We start from the raw sequence: 26,230 nt of genomic DNA, 5'->3' as shown, positions 1-26,230 counted from the left end.
CACTAGTCTCTCATTGTTAAAAATGAGCCAGTCAGAGGACTGACCATAGCAACGTGTTGTTATCTTAGCTCCCTGTTAGACTATCTAAGATAACAACAGGTTGCTATAGCCACTGTTATCTTAGCTCCCTGTTAGACTATCTAAGATAACAACAGGTTGCTATAGCCACTGTTATCTTAGCCCATCTAAGATAACAACAGGTTGCTATAGTCACTGTTATCTTAGCCCCTTGTTGGACTATCTAAGAGAACAACAGGTTGCTATAGCCACTGTTATCTTAGCCCCTTGTTAGACTATCTAAGATAACAACAGGTTGCTATAGCCACTGTTATCTTAGCCCCTTGTTAGACTAACTAAGATAACAACAGGTTGCTATAGCCACTGTTATCTTAGCCCCCTGTTAGACTATCTAAGATAACAGTGACAAACAGCTAGACCCACCATTTGTATCTAACGTATTAATGTTCCAGTGTTTACCGTACATCTGCCTGTGTGGGGGTTTCTGTGTGTGTGTGTGTGTGTGGGGGGTTCTGTGACTGTGTGGGGGAGGAAGGGTTCTGTGACTGTGGGGGCGGGGGGGGCGGGGGGTTCTGTGACTGTGGGGGGTCTGTGACTGTGTGTGGGGTGGGGGTTCTGTGACTGTGTGTGGGGGGTGGTTCTGTGACTGTGTGTGGGGGGTTCTGTGACTGTGTGTGTGTCTGTCGGGGAGGTGAGCCTGGTGGTAATCTGGTTGACAGGGGCAGGCAACAGGGAGGTGAGCCTGGTGGTAATCTGGCAGGCAACAGGGGAGGTGAGCCTGGTGGTAATCTGGCTGACAGGGGCAGGCAACAGGGGAGGTGAGCCTGGTGGTAATCTGGCTGACAGGGGCAGGCAACAGGGGAGGTGAGCCTGGTGGTAATCTGGTTGACAGGGGCAGGCAACAGGGGAGGTGAGCCTGGTGGTAATCTGGCAGGCAACAGGGGAGGTGAGCCTGGTGGTAATCTGGTTGACAGGGGCAGGCAACAGGGGAGGTGAGCCTGGTGGTAATCTGGCAGGCAACAGGGGAGGTGAGCCTGCTGGTAATCTGCCTGACAGGGGCAGGTAACAGGGGAGGTGAGCCTGGTGGTAATCTGGCTGACAGGGGCAGGCAACCGGGGAGGTAAACCTGGTGGTAATCTGGTTGACAGGGGCAGGCAACCGGGGAGGTGAGGAGGCGGGTAGCAGGGGCTGCCTCTCACCAGGGTCCCAGGCGGGGTCTGTTCCAGATGTTCCCTGTACTATGTGGGTTCACTCCTCTGATTATAATGGAATGAAGTTATTTGTCATGCTGACTGATAGTAACCCTGTTTCATTGAGGAAATTGAACCAGACCTATTTTAATTAGGCGAAGCGACACCGCTGTCCTCGTTTTAGAACGTGATTGGACAACGTGATTGGACAAGGTGATTGGACAACGTGTTTGGACAACGTGTTTGGACAACGTGTTTGGACGACGTGTTTGGACGACGTGTTTGGACGACGTGTTTGGACGACGTGTTTGGACGACGTGATTGGACGACGTGTTTGGACAAGGTGATTGGACAAGGTGATTGGACGACGTGATTGGACAACGTGTTTGGACAACGTGATTGGACAACGTGTTTGGACAAGGAATCCGGTGTCCGGCAAAGGAATCTCTTTAAATTCATTGGTGTCAGGTGGCTAAATGGGGACCTGAAAGGGTTTCCTAGCTTCACGGCTCCTCCGTGTTGAGGCTGTGTTTCATGAACTCACTAACACGCAGGCGTTCATAGTAGCACAGTCAAGTGCACGTTTCGCATGTGGCGCTTATGACGCCATTTTTCATCTATAGAAACCAGCTTAACCACATTCCACCACACCCTGAGGCGAGCGGACAGGGAGGTTATGCAGTCTGCAATGAGGAGCAGGCTTCCTGGTTGTCATGGTAGCGCCAACGATGAGACACGTTCTAGGCCTACGGCTCTGCAAGACAACCCACACCCAGCCCCTCCCACCACCGATCTGATCCACAGATATAATCACGTTGCCTGAATCTACAGCTGTCCATCCCACGCCTCTATAGCCATCCATCCCACGCCTCTACAGCCATCCATCCATCCCACGCCTCTACAGCCATCCATCCATCCCACGCCTCTATCCATCCCACGCCTCTACAGCCATCCATCCCACGCCTCTACAGCCATCCATCCCACGCCTCTATAGCCATCATCCCACGCCTCTATAGCCATCATCCCACGCCTCTATAGCCATCCATCCCACGCCTCTACAGCCATCCATTCCACGCCTCTACATCCATCCATCCCACGCCTCTACCGCCATCCATCCCACCCCTCTACCGCCATCCATCCCACGCCTCTACAGCCATCCATCCCACGCCTCTACAGCCATCCATCCATCCCACGCCTCTACAGCCATCCATCCATCCCACGCCTCTACATCCATCCATCCCACGCCTCTATAGCCATCCATCCATCCCACGCCTCTACATCCATCCATCCCACGCCTCTATAGCCATCCATCCATCCCATGCCTCTACAGCCATCCATCCCACGCCTCTACAGCCATCCATCCCACACCTCTACAGCCATCCATCCACCCCACGCCTCTACAGCCATCCATCCATCCCACGCCTCTACAGCCATCCATCCCACGCCTCTACAGCCATCCACCCACCCCACGCCTCTACAGCCATCCATCCATCCCACGCCTCTACAGCCATCCATACCACGCCTCTACAGCCATCCATCCACCCCATCCATCCTCTACAGCCATCCATCCACCCCACGCCTCTACAGCCATCCATCCATCCCACGCCTCTACAGCCATCCATCCCACGCCTCTACAGCCATCCATCCACCCCACGCCATCCATCTACAGCCATCCATCCATCCCACGCCTCTACAGCCATCCATCCCACGCCTCTACAGCCATCCATCCCACGCCTCTACAGCCATCCATCCACCCCACGCCTCTACAGCCATCCATCCATCCCACGCCTCTACAGCCATCCATCATCCACGCCTCTACAGCCATCCATCCCACGCCTCTACAGCCATCCACCCATCCCACGCCTCTACAGCCATCCACCCACCCCACGCCTCTACAGCCATCCATCCCACGCCTCTACAGCCATCCATCCCACGCCTCTACAGCCATCCATCCACCCCACGCCTCTACAGCCATCCATCCCACGCCTCTACAGCCATCCACCCATCCCACGCCTCTACAGCCATCCACCCACCCCACGCCTCTACAGCCATCCATCCCACGCCTCTACAGCCATCCATCCCACGCCTCTACAGCCATCCATCCATCCCACGCCTCTACAGCCATCCATCCCACGCCTCTACAGCCATCCACCCACCCCACGCCTCTACAGCCATCCATCCCACGCCTCTACAGCCATCCATCCATCCCACGCCTCTACAGCCATCCATCCCACGCCTCTACAGCCATCCATCCCATGCCTCTACAGCCATCCATCCACCCCACGCCTCTACAGCCATCCATCCACCCCACGCCTCTACAGCCATCCACCCACCCCACGCCTCTACAGCCACCCATCCATCCCACGCCTCTACAGCCATCCATCCCATGCCTCTACAGCCATCCATCCATCACACACTCACACCAGTACCACCACCAGTACCACCACCAGTACCACTAAAACAATACCACCAGTACCACCACCAGTACCACTAAAACAATACCACCACCACCACCACCACCAGTACCATCACCAGTACCACTAAAACAATACCACCAGTACCACCACCACCAGTACCACCACCAGTACCACTAAAACAATGTTGAACCTCCCTTTAAATCCCAGTCACGCATCAGATATGTGTCCCAAATGGCATCCTGTACCCTATATAGTGCACTACTTTAGACCAAGACCAAATGGCACCCCATACCCTATATAGTGCACTACTTTAGACTAGGACCAAATGGTACCCTATAGTGCACTACTTTTGACCAGAGCCCTATGGGGAATAGGGTGCCATTGGTGCCGGATCACATGGTTCAGATTATTGTGTTCATCTGTTCATTGACAGTTTGGCATTCAGCGTTTTATTTGGTAGGTTTTATTAACTTGTATTTTCTCCCTGGGGAGAATCGACTGACAATAACAAATAAACCCTTAGTCACCCCTCCCTCGTGAAACCCTTAGTCACCCCTCCCTTGTGAAACCCTTAGTCACCCCTCCCTCGTGAAACCCTTAGTCACCCCTCCCTTGTGAAACCCTTAGTCAACCTGACATGTCACACATCACATGGTACAAGGCTCTTCTGAAAACCCGGTGCCTTTTAATAACAACACACAGTAAAAACAACAGCGGCTAAGCACCCTATTCCCTATATAGTGCACTACTTTTGACCAGGGGCCTATAGGACTGGTCATGTGCTCTGGTGAAAACTATTGTACTATGTAGGGAATAGGGTCCCATTTGGGATGCTACAGGGCCTCCTCCCTGCCTCTCCGTGATCCAGAGGCTGTGGTGCTCTGTAATGGGCGGACCAGCTTTGACTTAATGCTTGTTTATCAGCAGGAGGAGATGGGGTCCTGTTGGTGGGTTGTTATGGAATGTGTGGGTTGTTATGTAATATGTGGGTTGTTTTGGAATGTGTGGGTTGTTATGGAATGTGTGGGTTGTTATGTAATATGTGGGTTGTTATGTAATATGTGGGTTGTTATGGAATGTGTGGGTTGTTATGGAATGTGTGGGTTGGGTGTGTTGTTATGGAATGTGTGGATTGTTATGGAATGTGTGGGTTGTTATGGAATGTGTGGGTTGTTATGGAATGTGTGGGTTGTTATGGAATGTGTGGGTTGTTATGGAATGTGTGGGTTGTTATGGAATGTGTGGGTTGTTATGGAATGTGTGGGTTGTTATGGAATGTGTGGGTTGTTTTGGTTGTTGTTATGGAATGTGTGGGTTGTTTTGGAATATGTTTGTTATGGAATGTGTGGGTTGTTATGGAATGTGTGGGTTGTTGTGGAATGTGTGGGTTGTCTGTGTTTTCTGCAGGGAGATTCTTTGTGTTCCTTCCGTCAGGCAGGCAGACAGCGCTGGGGTGGGGGGCGGGGTTGTATTATATCATCTACAGCGTGTGCCAGAGAGGGAGGCAGAGGGAGAGACACACAGACAGAGAGGGAGAGACACACAGACAGAGAGAGGTAGAGACACACACAGAGCGAGAGACACACATAGAGAGAGACACACATAGAGAGAGACGCGCACGGAGAGACGCGCGCAGAGAGACGCGCGCAAAGAGACGCGCGCAGAGAGACGCGCGCAGAGAGAGACGCGCGCAGAGAGACGCGCGCAGAGAGACGCGCGCAAAGAGACGCGCAAAGACGCGCGCAAAGAGACGCGCGCAAAGAGAGGGAAAGACACTCACAGAGAGACACACAGAGACGAGAGGAGGGAGAGACACTCACAGAGAGACACACAGAGAGAGAGAGGGGGAGACAGAGAGACCCACACAGAGACCCACACAGAGAGACGCGCACAGAGAGACGCGCACAGAGAGACGCGCACAGAGAGACGCGCACAGAGAGACGCGCACAGAGAGAAAGGGAGAGACACACAGAGAGACAAGCACAGAGACACGCACAGAGACACACGCACAGAGAGACACACACAGAGAGACAGACACAGAGAGAGAGGGGGAGACACAGAGAGACGCGCACAGAGAGACGCGCAGAGACGCGCACAGAGAGACGCGCACAGAGAGAGAGCACAGAGAGACACACAGAGAGACAAGAACAGAGACACGCACAGAGACACACGCACAGAGAGACACACAGAGAGAGACACAGAGAACAGAGAGACGCGCACAGAGACACACGCACAGAGAGACGCGCAGACAGAGAGACGCGCACAGAGAGAAAGGGAGAGACACACAGAGAGACAAGCACAGAGACACACGCACAGAGAGGGGGAGACACAGAGAGACACGCACAGAGACGCACACAGAGAGACACGCACAGAGAGACGCGCACAGAGAGACACGCACAGAGAGACGCGCACAGAGAGACACGCACAGAGAGACACACAGAGAGGGGAGAGACACAGAGAGACACAGAGAGAGAGGGAGAGACACAGAGAGACAAGCACAGAGACACGCACAGAGAGACACGCACAGAGAGACACACAGAGAGAGAGGGGGAGACACAGAGAGACCCACACAGAGACGCACACAGAGAGACGCGCATGGAGAGACGCGCACAGAGAGACGCACAGAGAGAGACGCACAGAGAGAGGGGAGAGCCACACAAAGAGACACGCAGAGAGACACGGGGAGACACAGAGAGACACGCACAGAGACGACGCACAGAGAGAGAGGGGGAGACACAGAGAGACGCGCACAGAGAGACGCGCACAGAGAGACGCGCACAGAGAGACGCGCACAGAGAGAGACGCACAGAGAGAGAGGGAGAGACACACAGAGAGACAAGCACAGAGACACGCACAGAGACACACGCACAGAGAGACACACAGAGAGAGAGGGGAGACACAGAGAGACCCACACAGAGACGCACACAGAGAGACGCGCACAGAGAGACGCGCACAGAGAGACGCGCACAGGGAGACGCGCACAGAGAGAAAGGGAGAGACACTCACAGAGAGACACACAGAGAGAGAGGGTGAGACAGAGAGACCCACACAGAGACGCACACAGAGAGACGCGCACAGAGAGACGCGCACAGAGAGACGCGCACAGGAGACGCGCACAGGGAGACGCGCACAGAGAGAAAGGGAGAGACACACAGAGAGACAAGCACAGAGACACGCACAGAGACACACGCACAGAGAGAGGGGGAGACACAGAGAGACGACACAGAGAGACGCACACAGAGAGACGCGCACAGAGAGACGCGCACAGAGAGACAGAGAGACGCGCACAGAGAGACGCGCACAGAGAGACGCACAGAGAGAGAGGGAGAGACACACAGAGAGACAAGCACAGAGACACGCACAGAGACACACGCACAGAGAGACACACAGAGAGAGGGGGGAGACACAGAGAGACCCACACAGAGACGCGCACAGAGAGACGCGCACAGAGAGACGCACAGAGAGAGACAGAGAGAGACACACAAAGAGACACGCACAGAGAGACACACAGAGAGAGAGGGGGAGACACAGAGAGACCCACACAGAGACGCGCACAGAGAGACGCGCACAGAGAGAGAGGGAGAGACACACAGAGAGACACGCACAGAGACACGCACAGAGAGACACACAGAGAGGGAGGGAGAGACACAGAGAGACACACACAGAGAGACGCGCACAGAGAGACACACAAGGGTGTGGCTGGAGTAATACTCAGAGGATGACATAATGTACTGACCTCCCCGGCTTCTTCACAGTAACACCACTTTTTCAACCATAAAACATTTTATTCCACCCCTCTATGGCCTGTAGTTACCATCCCAGGTCCTGCAGGGTTTGTTTTTTATATGTGAAGGAAGAGGAATGGGTGTTGATGTTCATGTGTTACTATGGGAAGGGACAGGAAATACACTGCTGTTCTGGTACCTGTGTGTGTGTGTGTGTCGCTGTTATGGTGTGTGTGTGTGTGTCGCTGTTCTGGTACCTGTTTGTGTGTGTGTGTGTGTCGCTGTTATGGTGTGTGTGTGTGTTATGTGTGTGTGTGTGTGTGTCGCTGTTCTGGTACCTGTGTGTGTGTGTGTGTCCTGTTCTGGTACCTGTTTGTGTGTGTGTGTGTCGCTGTTATGTTATGCTGTACCTGTGTGTGTGTGTGTGTGTCGCTGTTATGGTACCTGGTGTGTGTGTGTGTGTGTGTGTGTGTGTGTCGCTGTTCTGGTACCTGTGTGTGTGTCGCTGTTATTGTGTGTGTGTGTGTGTCGCTGTTCTGGTACCTGTTTGTGTGTGTGTGTGTGTCGCTGTTCTGGTACCTGTTTGTGTGTCGCTGTTATGGTGTGTGTGTGTGTGTGTGTGTGTGTGTCGCTGTTCTGGTACCTGTGTGTGTGTGTGTGTGTGTGTGTGTCGCTGTTATGGTGTGTGTGTGTGTCGCTGTTCTGGTACCTGTTTGTGTGTCGCTGTTCTGGTACCTGTTTGTGTGTGTGTGTCACTGTTATGGTGTGTGTGTGTCGCTGTTCTGGTACCTGTTCTGGTACCTGTTTGTGTGTGTGTGTCACTGTTATGGTGTGTGTGTGTGTGTCGCTGTTCTGGTACCTGTTTGTGTGTCGCTGTTCTGGTACCTGTTTGTACACTGTTTGTGTGTGTGTGTGTCGCTGTTCTGGTACCTGTTTGTTCTGTTCTGTACCTGTGTTTGTGTGTGTGTCGCTGTTCTGGTACCTGTGTGTGTGTGTGTGTGTGTTCTGGTACCTGTGTGTGTGTGTGTGTGTGTGTGTCGCTGTTCTGGTACCTGTGTGTGTGTGTCGCTGTTCTGGTACCTGTGTGTGTGTGTGTCACTGTTCTGGTACCTGTTTGTGTGTGTGTGTCGCTGTTCTTGTACCTGTGTGTGTGTGTGTGTGCTAGCACCTGATCAGAGCCATAAGGGAGACTAGACACCCCCCCCCTGACCATCAGATTAGGGGATGGGGCAATGCAGCCTGTGTTGTTTGTTTTTTTGTCCGCCCACTTTCCTTCTGAAATCACCGGTTGCATCACCGCCTGGTATGGCGACTGCTCGGCATCTGACCGCAAAGCGCTACAGAGGGTAGTGCGCACGGCCTATTACATCACTGGGGCCGAGCTTCCTGACATCCAGGACTTATATTCTATGGGGTGTCAGAGGAAGGCCCCAAAAAATTGTCAGACTCCAGTCACCCAAGTCATAGACTGTTCTCTCTGCTACCTCACGGCAAGTGGTACCGGAGAACCAAGTCTAGGTCCAAAAGGCTCCTTAACAGCTTCTACCCCCAAGACATAAGACTGATGAACAAATAATCAAATGGCCATTAGACTATAGTCTACTAATAGCTGTACATTGTAGTCGTAGATCTATTAGACTATAGTCTACTAATAGCTGTACATTGTAGTCGTAGGTCTATTAGACTATAGTCTACTAATAGCTGTACATTGACTATAGTCTACTAATAGCTGTACAATGTAGCCGTAGGTCTATTAGACTATAGTCTACTAATAGCTGTACATTGTAGTAGACTATAGTCTACTAATAGCTGTACATTGTAGGTCTATTAGACTATAGTCTACTAATAGCTGTACAATGTAGCCGTAGGTCTATTAGACTATAGTCTACTAGATCTATTAGCTGTCTACAATGAGATCTATTAGACTATAGTCTACTAATAGCTGTACATAGCTGTACATTGTAGTCAGATCTAGGTCATAGTTAGGATTAGACTATAGTCTACTAATAGCTGTACATTGTAGTCTATTAGACTATAGGTCTATTAGACTATAGTCTACTAATAGCTGTACATTGTAGTAGGTCTATTAGACTATAGTCTACTAATAGCTGTACATTGTAGTCGGTCTATTAGACTATAGTCTACTAATAGCTGTACATTGTAGTCGTAGATCTATTAGACTATAGTCTACTAATAGCTGTACATTGTAGTCGTAGATCTATTAGACTATAGTCTACTAATAGCTGTACATTGTAGTCGTAGATCTATTAGACTATAGTCTACTAATAGCTGTACATTGTAGTCGTAGATCTATTAGACTATAGTCTACTAATAGCTGTACATTGTAGTCGTAGATCTATTAGACTATAGTCTACTAATAGCTGTACATTGTAGTCATAGGTCTATTAGACTATAGTCTACTAATAGCTGTACATTGTAGTCGTAGGTCTATTAGACTATAGTCTACTAATAGCTGTACATTGTAGTCGTAGATCTATTAGACTATAGTCTACTAATAGCTGTACATTGTAGTCGTAGATCTATTAGACTATAGTCTACTAATAGCTGTACATTGTAGTCGTAGATCTATTAGACTATAGTCTACTAATAGCTGTACATTGTAGTCGTAGGTCTATTAGACTATAGTCTACTAATAGCTATACATTGTAATAGTCGACTAGTCTATCTATTAGACTATAGTCTACTAATAGCTGTACATTGTAGTCGTAGATCTATTAGACTATAGTCTACTAATAGCTGTACATTGTAGTCGTAGGTCTATTAGACTATAGTCTACTAATAGCTGTACATTGTAGTCGTAGATCTATTAGACTATAGTCTACTAATAGCTGTACATTGTAGTCGTAGGTCTATTAGACTATAGTCTACTAATAGCTGGACCAACTGAACATGTGGGAGATTCTGGAGCAGTGCCTGAGACAGTGTTTTTCCATCAACAAAGTGGAAGAATGGTGTCATGTCCCTCCCACAGAGTTCCAGACACTTGTAGAATCTATGCCAAGGCTCATTGAAGCTGTTCTGGTGATCCGTGCTGGCCCAACACCCTATTAAGACACTTATGTAGGGTGTTTCATTTTTTTGGGGGGGGCAGTTACCTGTGGATCGCCTTCGAAGCCCATCTTAACAATAATTAGAGTTAAATTAGCACACCGCATAATTTTTTTGTTGCCCTCGACCATTTATCATTCATCTGCTGTGGAATTGATGAAGCATTTTCTCTCAACACTGTATGTGTAGCAAATACCACCCCATTCCCCCTGTAGTGCACTATTTTTGACCAGGGCCTATAGGTGAAAAGTGATGCACTATGTAGGGAATAGGGTGCCATTTGGGATGTATCCTATGTGTGTCTTAGCCCTAAGTGCTGTGCCTCATAATGATGGGTTTCTCCGTTGTCCTCCATTTTCCCATGGAAGAATGTCTGGTTCTTTAGGAGAATACAAACAACGCCAGTGTGGGAAGCATTGTCCGTATCGATAGCTACTTTCTACATTGCCTCTCTGGGTAATTTGCCTTGTGTTCCTATGATTTGTTTCTCTGTGCTGGAAACCAACGGTTCTCCTCTTTTTTTGTGTGTGTTGCAGATAAAATCGAAGAAGCACAGAAAGAACTGAAAGATCCCAAAGCCAGTGCACAGAAAGGTAATATTTCTTATCAATGGGTCTCCCAAGTGGCGCAGAGGTCTTAGTCACTGCATCGCAGTGCTTGAGGCGTCACTACAGACCCGGGTTCGACCCATGAGGGTCTTCCGGGTCAGGGGGGGGGGGTTTGGTCGGCCGGGATGTCCTTGTCCCGTCACGCTCTAATGACTCCTGTGGCGGGCCGGGCGCATTGCGCGCTGACACGGTCGCCAGGTGTACGGCGTTTCCTCCGACACATTGGTGCGGCTGGCTTCCAGGGTTAAGTGAGCAGTGTGTCAAGAAGCAGTGCGGCTCGGCGGGGTCGTGTTTCGGAGGACGCACGATTCTCGACCTTCGCCTCTCCTGAGTCCGTACGGGAGTTGCAGCGATGGGACAAGACTGTAACTACCAATTTGGATATCAAGAAATTGTGGAGATAAAGTTATATATATATATATATTTTTAAATGCTTATCAATGCGTAGCGTTCAAAGTTTATTCATGGAATGATTTCACTTTGAACAGACTAAGTGTATGTGAGAGGGATTTATTTTCCTCTTGTACTCACAGTAACTCAGTCTTTTATGAAGTATGTACCGTGCCATTTTTACGTACTACTGCAATGGCCGGTGTCCTGTGGGGAAAACCCCGGAAGAGTCTTTTTTACCTCTTAATTGGACAAAGTATTTGTTCTTTGTGAGGTGTGTCAGCCGAGTCCAGTCATTACGTACATAATGGAAAAAACCCGCCTGGATGTTTTCCGTCTGCGTTTCCTCAAGCAGTCGCTGTCCTATTGGTCCTGGTCAAAAGGAGTGCACTACACGGGGATTAGGGTGGCGTTTCAGATGCCGTCAGTGTTAGTAGAAGGCTTGGTTTTAGTCAGGAGATCTTTTGTCCATGTTAACTATACCTTGAGGGAGCCTAAGTCCAGCCTAAATACATGTGATATACAGTAGCCTCAATACATGTGATATACAGTAGCCTCAATACATGTGATATACAGTAGCCTCAATACATGTGATATACAGTAGCCTCAATACATGTGATATACAGTCGCCTATAATGACACGCAGCACATCAATGTACCAGACATACAGTGCATTCGGAAAGTATTCAGACCCCTTCCCTTTTCCACATTTTGTTACATTACACCCTCATTACACCCTTACACCCTTATTTATTAAGATTGATTATTTTTTTAAGTATCCTCATCAATCTACACACCATACCCCATATTGACAAAGCGAAAACAGGTCTTCAGACATGTTTGAAAATGTATAACAATTATTTATTTTTTCAAATGGAAATATCACATTTGCATAAGTATTCAGACCGTTTTACTCAGTACTTTGTTGATGCACCAGTGATTACAGCATCGAGTCTTCTTGAGTATGACGCTACAAGCTTGGCACACTTGTATTTGGGGGGTTTCTCCCATTCTTCTCTGCAGATCCTCTCAAGCTCTTTCAGGTTGGATGGGGAGCGTCGCTGCACAGCACAGGGTTCAAGTCCGTGCTCTGGCTGGACCACTCAAGGACATTCAGAGACTTGTCCTGAAGTCACTCCTGTGTTGTCTTGGCTGTGTGCTTAGGGTTGTTGTCCTGTTGAAAGTTGAACCGTCGCCCCAGTCTGAGGTCTTGAGAGCCCTGGAGCAGGTTTTCATCAAGGATCTCTGTACTTTGCTCCATTCAGATCCTGACTAGTCTCCCAGTTGCTGCCGCTGAAAAACATCCCCACAGAATGATGCTGCCACCACCATGCTTCACCATAGGGATGGTGCCAGGTTTCCTCCAGAAGCTTGGCATTCAGGCCAGTGTCTCATGGTTTGAGGGTCCTTTAGGTGCCTTTTGGCAAACTCCAAGCGGGCTGTCATGTGCCTTTTACTGAAGAATGGCTTCTGTCTGGCCACTCTACTGTAAAGGCCTGATTGGTAGAGTGCTGAAGAGATGGTTGTCCTTCTGGAAGATTCTCCTATCGCCACAGAGGAACTATGGAGCTCTGTCAGATTTACCATCAGGTTCTTGGTCACCTCCCTCTGTTTGGCTGGGCAGCCAGCTCTAGGAAGAGTCTTGGTTGTTCCAAACTTCTTCTATTTAAGAATGATGGAGGCCACTGTCTTCTTGGGGACCTTCAATGCTACAGACAGTTTTTTGGTACCCTTCCCCAGATCTGTGCTTCGACATAATCCTGTCTCAGCACTCTACGGACAATTCCTTCGACCTCATGGCTTGGTTTTTGCTCTGACATGTGCTGTCAACTGTGGGACCTTATATAGACAGGTGTGTGCCTTTCCAAATTATGTTCAATCAATTAAACTTACCCCAGGTGGATTCCAATCAAGTTGTAGAAACATCTCAAGGATGATCAATGGAAAGAGGACGCACCTGAGCTCAATTTCGAATCTCATAGCAAAGGGTCTGAATAATTATGTAAATAAGGTATTGCTGTTTTTTTAATGTTTTTTTTTATACATTTGCAAAAATTACAAAAACCTTGTCGCTTTGTCATTGTGTGTAGATTGATTTGGAGAAAAAAAATGTATTTAATCCATTTTAGAATAAAGCTGTAACGTAACAAAATGTGAAAAAAAAGTCAAGGGGTCTGAATACTTCCCCACTGTACCCTACGTCAGTCAACTCAGCCTTTTCTGCATTATGAATGCAACAACATTTTAATTGGTCAATCACAGTAGTCATGAGGCGGACTAATGCAAAGGCATGTTTACAGAGAGAGGTGTACTGGTCAGATGGTCCTATGGTCCAGTTTCTTTGAACTAGTCGATATAGGATTGGATCCCCAATGGCACCCTATTCCCTATGAAGTGTGCACTATTTTTGACCACCAGGACCAATGGGACTCTGGTCAAAAGTAGTGCGCTATTTAGGTTATAGTGTGCTGTTTGGGACATTACCATAGTCTAAATATGTTCTCTTGCCTGCCTTGAAGTCTGTAAGGCTGTGTTCCTTAGCTTGGAAGCTCAGTGTGAGTATGCCAAGGAGATTACTAGACTTGGAGGGTTTCCGGTATTTCCTCTATCCCATTAAATCCCCCTGATCCCTCTACACAGGATGTATCCCACATGGCACCCTAATTCCCTTTTTTTAGTGCACTACTTTCAACCAGGGCCTATAGGGATCTGGTCAAAAGTAGTGCACTATATAGGGAATAGGTTGCTGTATGGGATACGCATGTAGAAAAGCCTAGTCTTCCAGGTTTTTACCATAGATCAGAAGGCACTGCTTCTTCAGTGCTGGAAATGGCCCCTTGTGAGAGAGCTATTTTCTGACCTGCTAATGAAGTGTACTGTGATGTAACAGTTCTTGTAAAGAACATGATGTGATGGCGGACAGGGTTATAGCTCTGAACCCTGAGCTTACCTGATTCAACAATACCCTGAGAACTAGGATGAACCACTCCTTACCTCATCTCACATGAATCTCAGAAACGCCCATCTTTATTTATAGACTGTATAAGCTTGCTCTGACTGTTTCTCCCTTTTGAATGAGGTTGGTTGGGGTTATGTGTTGAAGGGAGAGGATTCGGATCTAACAATGTATAGAATACCTAAATCCCCTCTGCAAATACACCAGCTGATGATGTCACCTGGTCTGTCAATCACAGGTTAATCCCCCCCTGGAAAGGCACGGTTAAAAGCAACTTTACTCTATCAATAGGTGTTGCTATACCTGGGCGCTATGACACACCCTTTTCTTCATTTCTGAATGGCCACGGTTCTTTCTTGACTTTCAGTCATTTTCCCCCTTGCATTCTCACAGCCATTCTGTTATTATATATGATGAGATATTAATATAATAATATATATGACTATTATAGTATTCCCATGTAACATTCCAGTATAGTTCATATGAGCTAAAGCACATTTATCACAAGTGCAGATAAGTGATTTATAAGCTCATTAATTTATAAAACCAAATGTAACTTAGGGCCAATATACACTGCTCAAAAAAATAAAGGGAACACTTAAACAACACAATGTAACTCCAAGTCAATCACACTTCTGTGAAATCAAACTGTCCACTTAGGAAGCAACACTGATTGACAATACATTTCACATGCTGTTGTGCAAATGGAATAGACAACAGGTGGAAATTATAGGCAATTAGCAAGACACCCCAAATAAAGGAGTGGTTCTGCAGGTGGTGACCACAGACCACTTCTCAGTTCCTATGCTTCTTGGCTGATGTTTTGGTCACTTTTGAATGCTGGCGGTGCTTTCACTCTAGTGGTAGCATGAGACGGAGTCTACAACCCACACAAGTGGCTCAGGTAGTGCAGCTCATCCAGGATGGCACATCAATGCGAGCTGTGGCAAGAAGGTTTTCTGTGTCTGTCAGCGTAGTGTCCAGAGCATGGAGGCGCTACCAGGAGACAGGCCAGTACATCAGGAGACGTGGAGGAGGCCGTAGGAGGGAAACAACCCAGCAGCAGGACTGCTACCTCCGCCTTTGTGCAAGGAGGAGCAGGAGGAGCACTCCCAGAGCCCTGCAAAATGACCTCCAGCAGGCCACAAATGCGCATGTGTCTGCTCAAACGGTCAGAAACAGACTCCATGAGGGTGGTATGAGGGCCCGACGTCCACAGGTGGGGGTTGGGCTTACAGCCCAACACCGTGCAGGACGTTTGGCATTTGCCAGAGAACACCAAGATTGGCAAATTCGCCATTGGCGCCCTGTGCTCTTCACAGATGAAAGCAGGTTCACACTGAGCACGTGACAGAGTCTGGAGATGCCGTGGAGAACGTTCTGCTGCCTGCAACATCCTCCAGCATGACGGGTTTGGCGGTGGGTCAGTCATGGTGTGGGGTGGCATTTCTTTTTCCATGTGCTCGCCAGAGGTAGCCTGACTGTCATTAGGCACCGAGATGAGATCCTCAGACCCCTTGTGAGACCTTATGCTGGTGCGGTTGGCCCTGGGTTCCTCCTAATGCAAGACAATGCTAGACCTCATGTGGCTGGAGTGTGTCAGCAGTTCCTGCAAGAGGAAGGCATTGATGCTATGGACTGGACCGCCCGTTCCCCAGACCTGAATCCAATTGAGCACATCTGGGACATCATGTCTCGCTCCATCCACCAACGCCACGTTGCACCACAGACTGTCCAGGAGTTGGCGGATGCTTTAGTCCAGGTCTGGGAGGAGATCCCTCAGGAGACCATCCGCCACCTCATCAGGAGCATGCCCAGGCATTGTAGGGAGGTCATACAGGCACGTGGAGGCCACACACACTACTGAGCCTCATTTTGACTTGTTTTAAGGACATTACATCAAAGTTGGATCAGCCTGTAGTGTGGTTTTCCACTTTCATTTTGAGTGTCACTCCAAATCCAGACCTCCATGGGTTGATAAATTTGATTTCCATTGATAATTTTTGGGTGATTTTGTTGTCAGCACATTCAACTATGTAAAGAAAAAAGTATTTAATAAGAATATTTCATTCATTCAGATCTAGGATGTGTTATTTTAGTGTTCCCTTTATTTTTTTGAGCAGTGTATATCAGGATGTCAAGGACTAATAGGAATCTTGACGTCATTTGTGGGTAATGGGGAAATACCTTTCTTAAAGCCATGAAATCATGACAGGGTGACCACAAGGCCAGGTTTAGTGGTTCTGGGACAGCCCTCAATGGGTGTGTCCGGTTTGAACAGTAGATTCTTTATTTTGTTGGGTAACAGACTGACAGCACACCCACGGGAGAAGAACTGCAATTTGAGTTATGTAGTAATGAAATACACCTGTTGTTTCCCTGACTGTATTGGATTTTATGTATTCATATGACATGCTACTAATTAGCCCTGGTAACATTGATTAGCCCTGGTAACATTAATTAGTGCTGGTAACATTGATTAGCGCTGGTAACATTGATTAGCGCTGGTAACATTGATTAGCGCTGGTAACATTGATTAGCGCTGGTAACATTGATTAGCGCTGGTAACATTGATTAGCGCTGGTAACATTGATTAGCGCTGGTAACATTGATTAGCGCTGGTAACATTGATTAGCGCTGGTAACATTGATTAGCGCTGGTAACATTGATTAGCGCTGGTAACATTAATTAGCGCTGGTAACATTGATTAGCGCTGGTAACATTGATTAGCGCTGGTAACATTAATTAGCGCTGGTAACATTGATTAGCGCTGGTAACATTAATTAGCGCTGGTAACATTGATTATGGTAACATTAATTAGCGCTGGTAACATTAATTAGCGCTGGTAACATTGATTAGCGCTGGTAACATTAATTAGCGCTGGTAACATTGATTAGCGCTGGTAACATTAATTAGCGCTGGTAACATTAATTAGCGCTGGTAACATTGATTAGCGCTGGTAACATTAATTAGCGCTGGTAACATTGATTAGCGCTGGTAACATTAATTAGCGCTGGTAACATGAATTAGCGCTGGTAACATTGATTAGCGCTGGTAACATTGATTAGCGCTGGTAACATTGATTAGCGCTGGTAACATTAATTAGCGCTGGTAACATTGATTCTCTAAGTGCAATGAGGGATTGACTTCATTACTGACTGTGTACTATAACAGGAAGAAACCCAGAGAGGAACCAGGCTCTGGCTGTGCCGGGTGGAGATTATAACAGTGCGTGGCCATGTATGCATATGTAAATGTGTTTACATTACCATTGCATTAAGGTAAATACTGGAGATCAGTGTGCTTTTATTCATCTATCCTCAATTAATCCACCGCATCATAATGAAAGGGGAAAATGGTAAGGGATGTTTTGAAAAAGAGTGGGAGAGACGAAGAGGGGAAGAGAGAGCGAGAAAGAAAGGCAGAGGGTGGGAGGAAAGGGTGGGTTTTAAACATACTGTATTGATGCGTGGGCCTCAGTGGCTACAGACACACAGGAGAACGTCCAGAGCCCAAAACACAAAGCCTCATCTGTGGAGCTGTTCGAAACGAAAGGCAGCGAGCGGGTAAAGCTTGGCTAGAGTTGGTGTTGAGGACAAGAGGTTTTTACTGAACGACCGACAGACACAGACAGTGATTTGCTGCAAGCCTTAAAAACACTGATACACAGGTAGAGTACAGACATTTATCTTTGTGGTAGAAAGACGGATACTTAATGCAACTGGTTCTGTAAACATTGCTGTGGTGGTGATGATGATGATTCGTTTTATTTTGTGAAATAGCCTAGTGGTTAGAGCGTTGGACTAGTAACCGGAAGGTTGCAAGTTCAAACCCCCGAGCTGACAAGGTACAAATCTGTCGTTCTACCCCTGAACAGGTAGTTAACCCACTGTTCCTAGGCCGTCATTGAAAATAAGAATTTGTTCTTAACTGACTTGCCTGGTTAAATAAAGGTAAAATAAAATAAAAAATGGATTATCATGTTCTGAATATTTTTGTGCAGGATAAAAAATAAATTAGGAATATGCCTGCAACACAACATTATTTAATGAGACTGTCAGAAAAATGTGAGAGGAATTCCATACATTGAGGACGTAATGAACTTCACTTCCAATTGATCAAGAAACTGATGCTTGGTAGCACAGTTGGCAGGGTCATTTTTCTAACACAGACCAAAACCAGATTTTTATCTGGTTGGTGAATCTCATAGCAGGGAATCATGTCTATTCTCAGTGAAGATCCTCATAGCATATGGGAATATTTTTTATTTTTGCAGAAACTATCATTTTTATTTTAATATTTATTAAGTTTTTAAATTTATTTAGGTTTTAATATTATTTCAATAATAATGTTAATTTCTTTTTTTGTTTGCTTCACAGGGATCAATGAGTGTGGTCGAACAAGTGCAGATAACATAAAGGGACTGAAGAGGAAAAAGGTTGTGACAGAGAACCAGCTGAAGAAAATACCCAAATCTCCTGTGAAGAAGCCCTTACAGTCCAAGACCTCTGTGGCAACACTCCAAGGTACCTCGTCCAAGGAGGCTGTGAACTCCTGCTCCAATCCCGACAGCCCCTCTCGAAACCCTGCCAGCTCACCAAGCCGGAACAGAGATACGGAGTACCTTCGGCCTGTTGCTGAATCCTCTGAGGGAGTGACATCATCCATTGACAGTGATAGGCTGAAGCAGAGGGAAGTGGCTTCCTCAAAGCCACAGTCTCTTGATCCGGTCAGTGGTAAAGAGGGGTCTGCCTCTGGTGTTGGGGAATCTGAGCAGCTCAAGGACCGTAAGAGCATCGAAACTGGATGTGAAGGTGACGCTACTTACCACACCAGCGCTCCACTTGAGGTCTTGCTCAAGGCTATGGAATCAGATTTCAGCTCCTTGGCAGAAAGAAACACACATGTTCCAGTCACATCTGTTGGAGAACCAAGTCAAACCCTTTCTGCCCAGTTTATTAGTGAATTGAATGCTATGCCAGCTGTACATTTTGGACTCCAAACTCAGCCTGGCCATTTGCAAACTTACTTTGTAAATAAACAAGAGAGCTACACCACCATGCAGGCCTCTACCCAGGCTACTGCCTTGCAGAATTCACAGCATGCTACACAGTATTTCAGCAACCGGGAAAAGCCTGTTCTACAAATGAGCTTCAGTACTGGGCCCTCCGCTGCCCGTACTCATACACCTATTCCATCTGGCTCCAATTCCTTACCCAAGAGCCAGCCACCGGTGGTCCACACATGCCAGTCCCTATCTGCCAGTGTCCCCAGTACCATTCAAGTCCCTGTTACACCTGGTTACAACCCAGTCCATATGGCCACAGTTGTAAACTTTGGTCTTGAACAGATGTGTAGCATCTCCCCAAAGCACCAGAAGCCTAAGAAGCAGGGGAAGTATGTGTGTGAATACTGCAGTCGGGCATGTGCAAAGCCTAGTGTGCTCCTCAAGCACATCAGGTCCCACACAGGAGAACGTCCCTACCCATGTGTTACATGTGGCTTCTCATTCAAGACCAAGAGCAATCTGTACAAGCATAAGAAATCCCATGCTCACGCAATAAAACTGGGGCTTGTGGCACGTTCCGACTCCGGAAGTGGGTCCCTCTCTGTGGAGTCTGACAAAGCACCCGGAACACATTCAGATGTAGAGGAAAGCGGGGACAGTGATGAGGAAAGTAGCACAGCGGACCTGGACCCTGACTCGTCACAAGGCAGTGTTGCAGCATTCTCTGAGAGCAGTTTGCAGAGTGCAGGCACAACACAAGGCAACCATGTGGATGCAGGGGACCTATCGGCTGTTTTCGAAACGCTTAAACCAACGACGAGTCAGAGGAGCTACGAGTCCAAAGGGACAGCTGGCCTCCCGAAAGTAGTCGTCTATCCTGTTAATGTCTCGCCTCAGCGGGCGGACAGTCCAAGAGTCGCAGACTGTACCCCTGAGCAGGCTACTGCCCAAAGGCAAAGGGACTTCCAAACGGCACATCTAAGATCCAGTATCACTGTCCTGTCGTCCTTGAAAGAGGTGGATTGCACAATCCCCCTGCAGGATGCAAGAAGTGAGGATGAGGATCAACAGTGTAGGTCCCCACCAGGAGGCGGACATGGTCTGCTTCAAAGGCAGCAGGCCACAGACTTTTCTCAGCAGCAGCAGGGCAAGTGTCTGCTTAGTCCCCGCAGTTTAGGCAGCACAGACTCTGGGTATTTCTCACGTTCTGAAAGCGCAGACCAGGCCATGAGTCCCCCGAGTCCCTTTGTAAAGCTAACCCCACCAACAGGCATGGATGTCACCAAAAATGCACTTCCTAATCTCCCTGCAGTGGTTGCCACTGTTATGAATGTGGCTTCCGTGGAGAAGCCACATGTTGTGCAAGGACAAATGCGTCCACCATTAGTAACAAAAGCACTCTCTCTCGAAGAACGGATCTCAAAGTTAATATCAGACAATGAGGCAGTGGTTGACGACAAACAGCTGGACAGTGTCAAACCAAGAAGGACTTCTCTTTCCAGGAGAGGTAGCATAGACTCCCCCAAATCTTATATATTTAAAGACTCTTTTCAGTTTGACCTTAAACCAATGGCGAGAAGATCAAGTTCCAGCTCAGACATACCCAAGTCCCCATTCACCCCTACAGAAAACTCTAAGCCAGTATGGCTATTGTCTGTTCCTAATCAGTATCCACCGATGGACTGTTTACCAATAACAAGAAGTCATTCTATGCCCACAACTCCAGGGCACTCGGGTCTCCCACCAAACGTTACCCAACAACCCCACATACTACGGATCTGCCAGTCTTTTGATGAAAAAATGAGTTCCTTAAACGATGATGTGTTTTCATCTGCTCCCTCTACCCCAAATCCAGCAATACATTCTCGTACCCTTGTACGGCAAGTAGCAGTGGAACATTTCTCCACAAGTGAGGTCCTTACATCAGTCCGTTCCATGGATGAAGGTTACCATGGTTCTAGCGTTTCCACTGTGACAATGCAAAAGAGCAGGTCTTTTGAGCATGCACAAGACCCAAACCGAAAGCCTCAGCAGAGCAAAGGCACAATGTATGAGTGTGAGACCTGTCGTAACCGGTACCGAAAACTAGAAAACTTTGAAAATCACAAGAAATTCTATTGTTCAGAACTTCATGGTCCGAAAAACAAGCTGATGTCTGTCAGAGAGACTGAGCTGGATGTTTTTCAGCGTGGCATGCAGCAGCCATTAGTCCCCAGAACAACAGGTATTTCAGGCATAATGGACCAACAGCAATCAATTAGAAAAAGAAGGAAAATGAAGAGTGTTGGTGACGATGATGACCAATCACCAACTGACACCAATCCCCCATGCTCTGTTAGTTTTGATTCTTGCCAACTATCAACAGCCAGTTCAGGTCGGACATTTTCTCAGCACTCTATCATGGTTGATCTACTGCCTAAAAGCAACCCACCACAAATACCTCAAATACAGCTAATAGCAGGAGTTACAGATGCAACAGAATCAAGACTGTCACCGATCAGAGAAACCCAGGTTAACACCTCTGGTAAAGAAAGAGGCGACCTACAGAGGCAAGGCAGCGGTACATCAGTTATCAGACATACCAACTCTCTGAGCAGGCCCAATTCATTTGAGATCTCTGAATCTATTGACAGAGCCTCTCCAGTTGATTTCCTGGACAAAGATGGCCATAGCACAGGAAAAACTAAGGCAGATGCTACAGCCAATCTTTCATTAGAGAGCTATCATGAAAAGATGTCCATACCTAAATGTGCCAACCAGGGAGGGATGGAAAACCGTGTTGACTGCACATTAGCAGCAGTGGCTGAGAGCTGCGCTGCTGTCCAGCAGTCTCGCCTGGTTCGCCAAAACAACATTCCTGAAATCCTGGTCACAGAGGAACCTGATCGGGAGCATGACGGTCATAGCACTGAGCAAGGGGAAAAGGCTGCAGATACATTCAACTGGCCCCAGAGGAGCGAGAGCCTGTCTAAGCTACCCACAGAGAAGCTTCCACCCAAGAAGAAGAGAATCCGTCTGGCTCAGATGGAGCACTCCTCTGGAGAATCCAGCTTCGAGTCCTCACTGTCTCGAAGCCTCAGCAGGGACAGTAGCCTGTCAAGATGTTCCAGCGTATCAGCCTCCTTCGACTGGGACGAGCCATTCAGGTCTGAGAGCCCCTCCAGAGGAGAATGTGCCAACAAAATCTGTGAGCTTCAAGGGCTACCAATAGCCTTCAACACCCTAGGGGTCCCTGGCATGATGAGACGTGCTGCCTCAGAACAGATCAGTTGCACTCAACCCTCAGTGGAGATATCTTGCGACTATCGCAGCAAGTCCTTCGACTGTGGCAGTGGGTCTCCCAGCAGGTCTCTGCCACCCAACAGGTCAATGTCACCAATGGAACTGCGAAAGAGTGCTCAAACCTCCTCGTCTCCACATGTACCTCTCATTGAAAGGCGAAGGGGGCCACTGGTTCGCCAGATGTCTTTAAAGATTGGGCCGGAGAGTCCGCAACATGTCGGGAATCATGCCATCGCTGTCCAGAGGCTCCCCACTGTAATCTCTATATCTCAGCAGAGGCCTCAACAGATGCAACAGACTGCCAACAATCCTCCCATTGCCCAACCTTTTATTTTGCATTCTGGAGAAACTCTCCTGCAGCACAATGAAAAAATGGTGCAAAGCATTAACCTGGGCAGCCAAAGTCAACTGCCTCAAGTTCATGGTCTTCCACACCCTTGGCACCTAACATCGAGAGTTCATACATGCCAAAATCGCCAGCAATCTGCAGTTAATGTCATGATCAGCCAAGAAGATGCTCAGAGCAAGTCTGCTGACTGTCAAGACAAGAAAAGCTTTGTACCCAAGTACCAACTGCGGTGTCCTGCTCTGAGATCAAGCAAAACATACTCTTCCACACAGGGTACTCAGACAACCATGCCCGTCTTAACAATACCCATTGCCAACCGGATGCAAAGTGTGTCAAAGTCTTCAGATGTTCTCCACAATGTCTATGTGGCACAACCCTGTCATCAGATTGTAGGGAATAAGACACAGTCGATAGTATTGCCTTTAGGCCTACAAAACATCCGACCTTCTCAAAACCAGCCAAGTGCGCCCCAATTGCCACAGATCCTGATAACCCATGAGCTGATGCACCCTTCCCCCTCTGTGGCCAGTAAAGGCAGCCTCTACAACCTTCATGTTGTAGATACGGACACAAAGACTGTACCAGATATGAACAAGGACAGGCCTCCAGCATCTGCTGGCCTTCAAGTAAAACACAGTTTAGTTTCCAATACCCAGAACCATTTTGGTGAAACTCACATAGCTCCCTCCCTGGGCTCCTTACACTGCACCCAGAAAATGGCAGCTGTGACCCTCTGTCCACAACAGGAGCCCATTGCCTCAAGCAAGAGAATGCTCTCCCCTGCCAATAGCTTGGACATTGCCATGGAAAAACATCAGAAGCGAGCAAAGGATGAACATGGTGCGGCATGCCTCACTGACGGCAGGTCCGTCAACTACCTGAACTCCAACATGGCAGAGGTGACTAGGCAACGGAAGCTAATGCTAGTCCGGCAGGTGTGCGCCACTGAATCAGCAGACAGTCCCATTGAAACTATGGCTCCCCCACTGCAACACAAGAAACCAGAGGATGAAAAGAATGCCCAGACTCCTAATAACCGCAAGACTATGACACCTGAAAGCACCGGACAGGATGAACCATCTACTGTAGTTGCTCAATTACAGCCAAGCTTTGCATTAACCACCTCTCTAGGAAGTCACGTCTCCTCCGTGCCAGCGAACGACTGCCTGAAGCCTCAAGACAAGAGCGAGGAACAGAAATTGCCCCCTGCCAAGTCTCCCATTAGACCCTCGACTTTCCATGGACAGGTGAAACTGGCCTCATCTGTATCTGTGGTCAACACACGAGACAGCCACCGCCTGACTTTCCCCAGCCTGAAAACTACCACCACCTTCACCTGGTGTTACCTGATGAAGAGGAAGCCTCTGCATGTTCCCCAGATGGACCAGAAGATCTCGGCCTACTCCACCTGGGCAGTGAGCCCCAACAACCCCCACCCACTGGGTCTGCCCACCAAGGTGGTGATGTCTCTCTTCAACTCCAAGCAGAACTCAAAGAAAATACACTACACAGAGGCCATAACGACAAGTATGAAATCAGACATCTTGGCATATTCAAGCAAGCTGAAAGACGTCATGCCTAAGGTTACAGCCATTTTGCACATTTATTTGTATTTGTATTATCAGTGTTCAATGTTCTAATTCTTAATCAATTTGATCCATAATTTTATGATGAAAAATTTGTGAAGGGGCCTTGTTATCACATTATCACATTATCTTAGCTATTTTCTCATATCAACATACTCCCTAGGTCCTAAAGCATCAGAAGTCTCTAACAACTGAGAATAACAGCAAAGTGAAACCTGAGACTCAGGTGAGCAGTGAATCAGACAAGGATTCTTCTGCATCCAAACTAGAGCCACGGAGAGTCAAGATATTTGATGGAGGGTATGTAATCCCAGCCATATTCAAAATATTTCACATTTATTTGATTAAATAATATAAGGATTTTAGTTGTTTGGTTAATACACTGATTATTTCTCATCTCTTCTGTCAACCGTGCAGATTCAAATCTAACGAAGAGTATGTGTACGTGCGTGGGCGGGGTCGTGGTAAATACATCTGTGAGGAGTGTGGGATCCGTTGCAAGAAGCCCAGCATGCTCCGTAAACACATCCGCACCCACTCTGACGTACGGCCCTATCACTGCACCCACTGCAACTTCTCCTTCAAGACTAAAGGTCAGTGCTGACGGCAGCAGTATCGTGGTCTGGCTTATAATAAACGAATCAATAGCTGTTAACTCTACGTGACCAAAAGTATGTGGACATCTCATTCTAAAATCATGGGCATTAATATGGAGTCGGTCCCTTCTTTGCTGCTATAACAGCCTCCACTCTTCTGGGAAAGGCTTTCCACTTGATGTTGGAACATCGCTGGCGGGGGACTGGCTTCCATTCATACACCAGAGCATTCGTGAAGTCAGGTACTGATGTTGGGCGATTAGGCCTGGCTTGCAGTCGGCATTCTAATTCATCCCAAAGGTGTTCGATGGGGTTGAGGTCAGGGCTCTGTGCAGGCCAGTCAAGTTCTTCCGCAAAGATCTCAACCAACTATTTCTGTATGGACCTCGCTTCGTGAACGGTGGCATTGTCATGTTGAAACAGGCAAGGGCCTTCCCCAAACTGGTACCACGAAGTTGGAAGCACAGAATTGTCTATAATGTCATTGTATGCTGTAGTGTTAAGATTTCCCTTCACTGGAACTAAGGGGCCTAGCCCGAACCATGAAAAACAGCTCAGACAAACTGCTTAGCCATGGAAACCCGAATCCACTAGTTGTACTTTTGTGTATACAGTGGGGCAAAAAAGTATTTAGTCAGCCACCAATTGTGCAAGTTCTCCCGCTTAAAAAGATGAGAGAGGCCTGTAATTTTTATCATAGGTACACTTCAACTATGACAGACAAAATGAGAAAAAATATCCAGAAAATCACATTGTAGGTTTTTTAATGAATTTATTTGCAGGTACAGGTACAGGACACCCAAGTGTGCCCACACATTTATTTTTATACTACAAAAATTACAGGGTAGCCTACTATGCTGACGCTGACAAACAAACAGATCAATAAAAATGATTTTGTCTAATCCATATAATCGGTCTACGGAAAGAGGAGACACAAATACAACATGACTTCCATCTCATCTGGAGGAGGAAATGATTGTCCAAAAACGAACAAAAGTGGCACTGATCCATTGATAAAGACAGTGACACACTCACC

General features: G+C 47.7%; 1 protein-coding gene across 7 annotated transcripts in view; it reads left to right on the top strand.

The window, feature by feature from the left end:
• Positions 1-26,230, top strand: part of LOC112236431 (zinc finger protein 40-like) — a 107,997-nt gene that overhangs the window by 65,464 nt on the left and 16,303 nt on the right. For 6 of the 7 annotated variants that reach the window (XM_042295149.1, XM_042295151.1, XM_042295150.1 and 3 more), the window contains 5 exons: positions 10,956-11,012; positions 18,753-24,595; positions 24,762-24,898; positions 25,016-25,191; positions 25,341-25,436. In XM_042295149.1, the coding sequence (XP_042151083.1) occupies positions 10,956-11,012; positions 18,753-24,595; positions 24,762-24,898; positions 25,016-25,191; positions 25,341-25,436 (6,309 nt within the window). The remainder of the gene's footprint in view (positions 1-10,955; positions 11,013-18,752; positions 24,596-24,761; positions 24,899-25,015; positions 25,192-25,340; positions 25,437-26,230) is intronic. The other variant, XM_042295152.1, reaches the window with a different exon arrangement.

The sequence above is a fragment of the Oncorhynchus tshawytscha genome, linkage group LG13 (genome assembly GCF_018296145.1).
Source record: "Oncorhynchus tshawytscha isolate Ot180627B linkage group LG13, Otsh_v2.0, whole genome shotgun sequence".
In the NCBI taxonomy this organism is placed as follows: Eukaryota; Metazoa; Chordata; class Actinopteri; order Salmoniformes; family Salmonidae; genus Oncorhynchus; species Oncorhynchus tshawytscha.
This window is presented reverse-complemented; position numbering and strand designations above follow the sequence as displayed.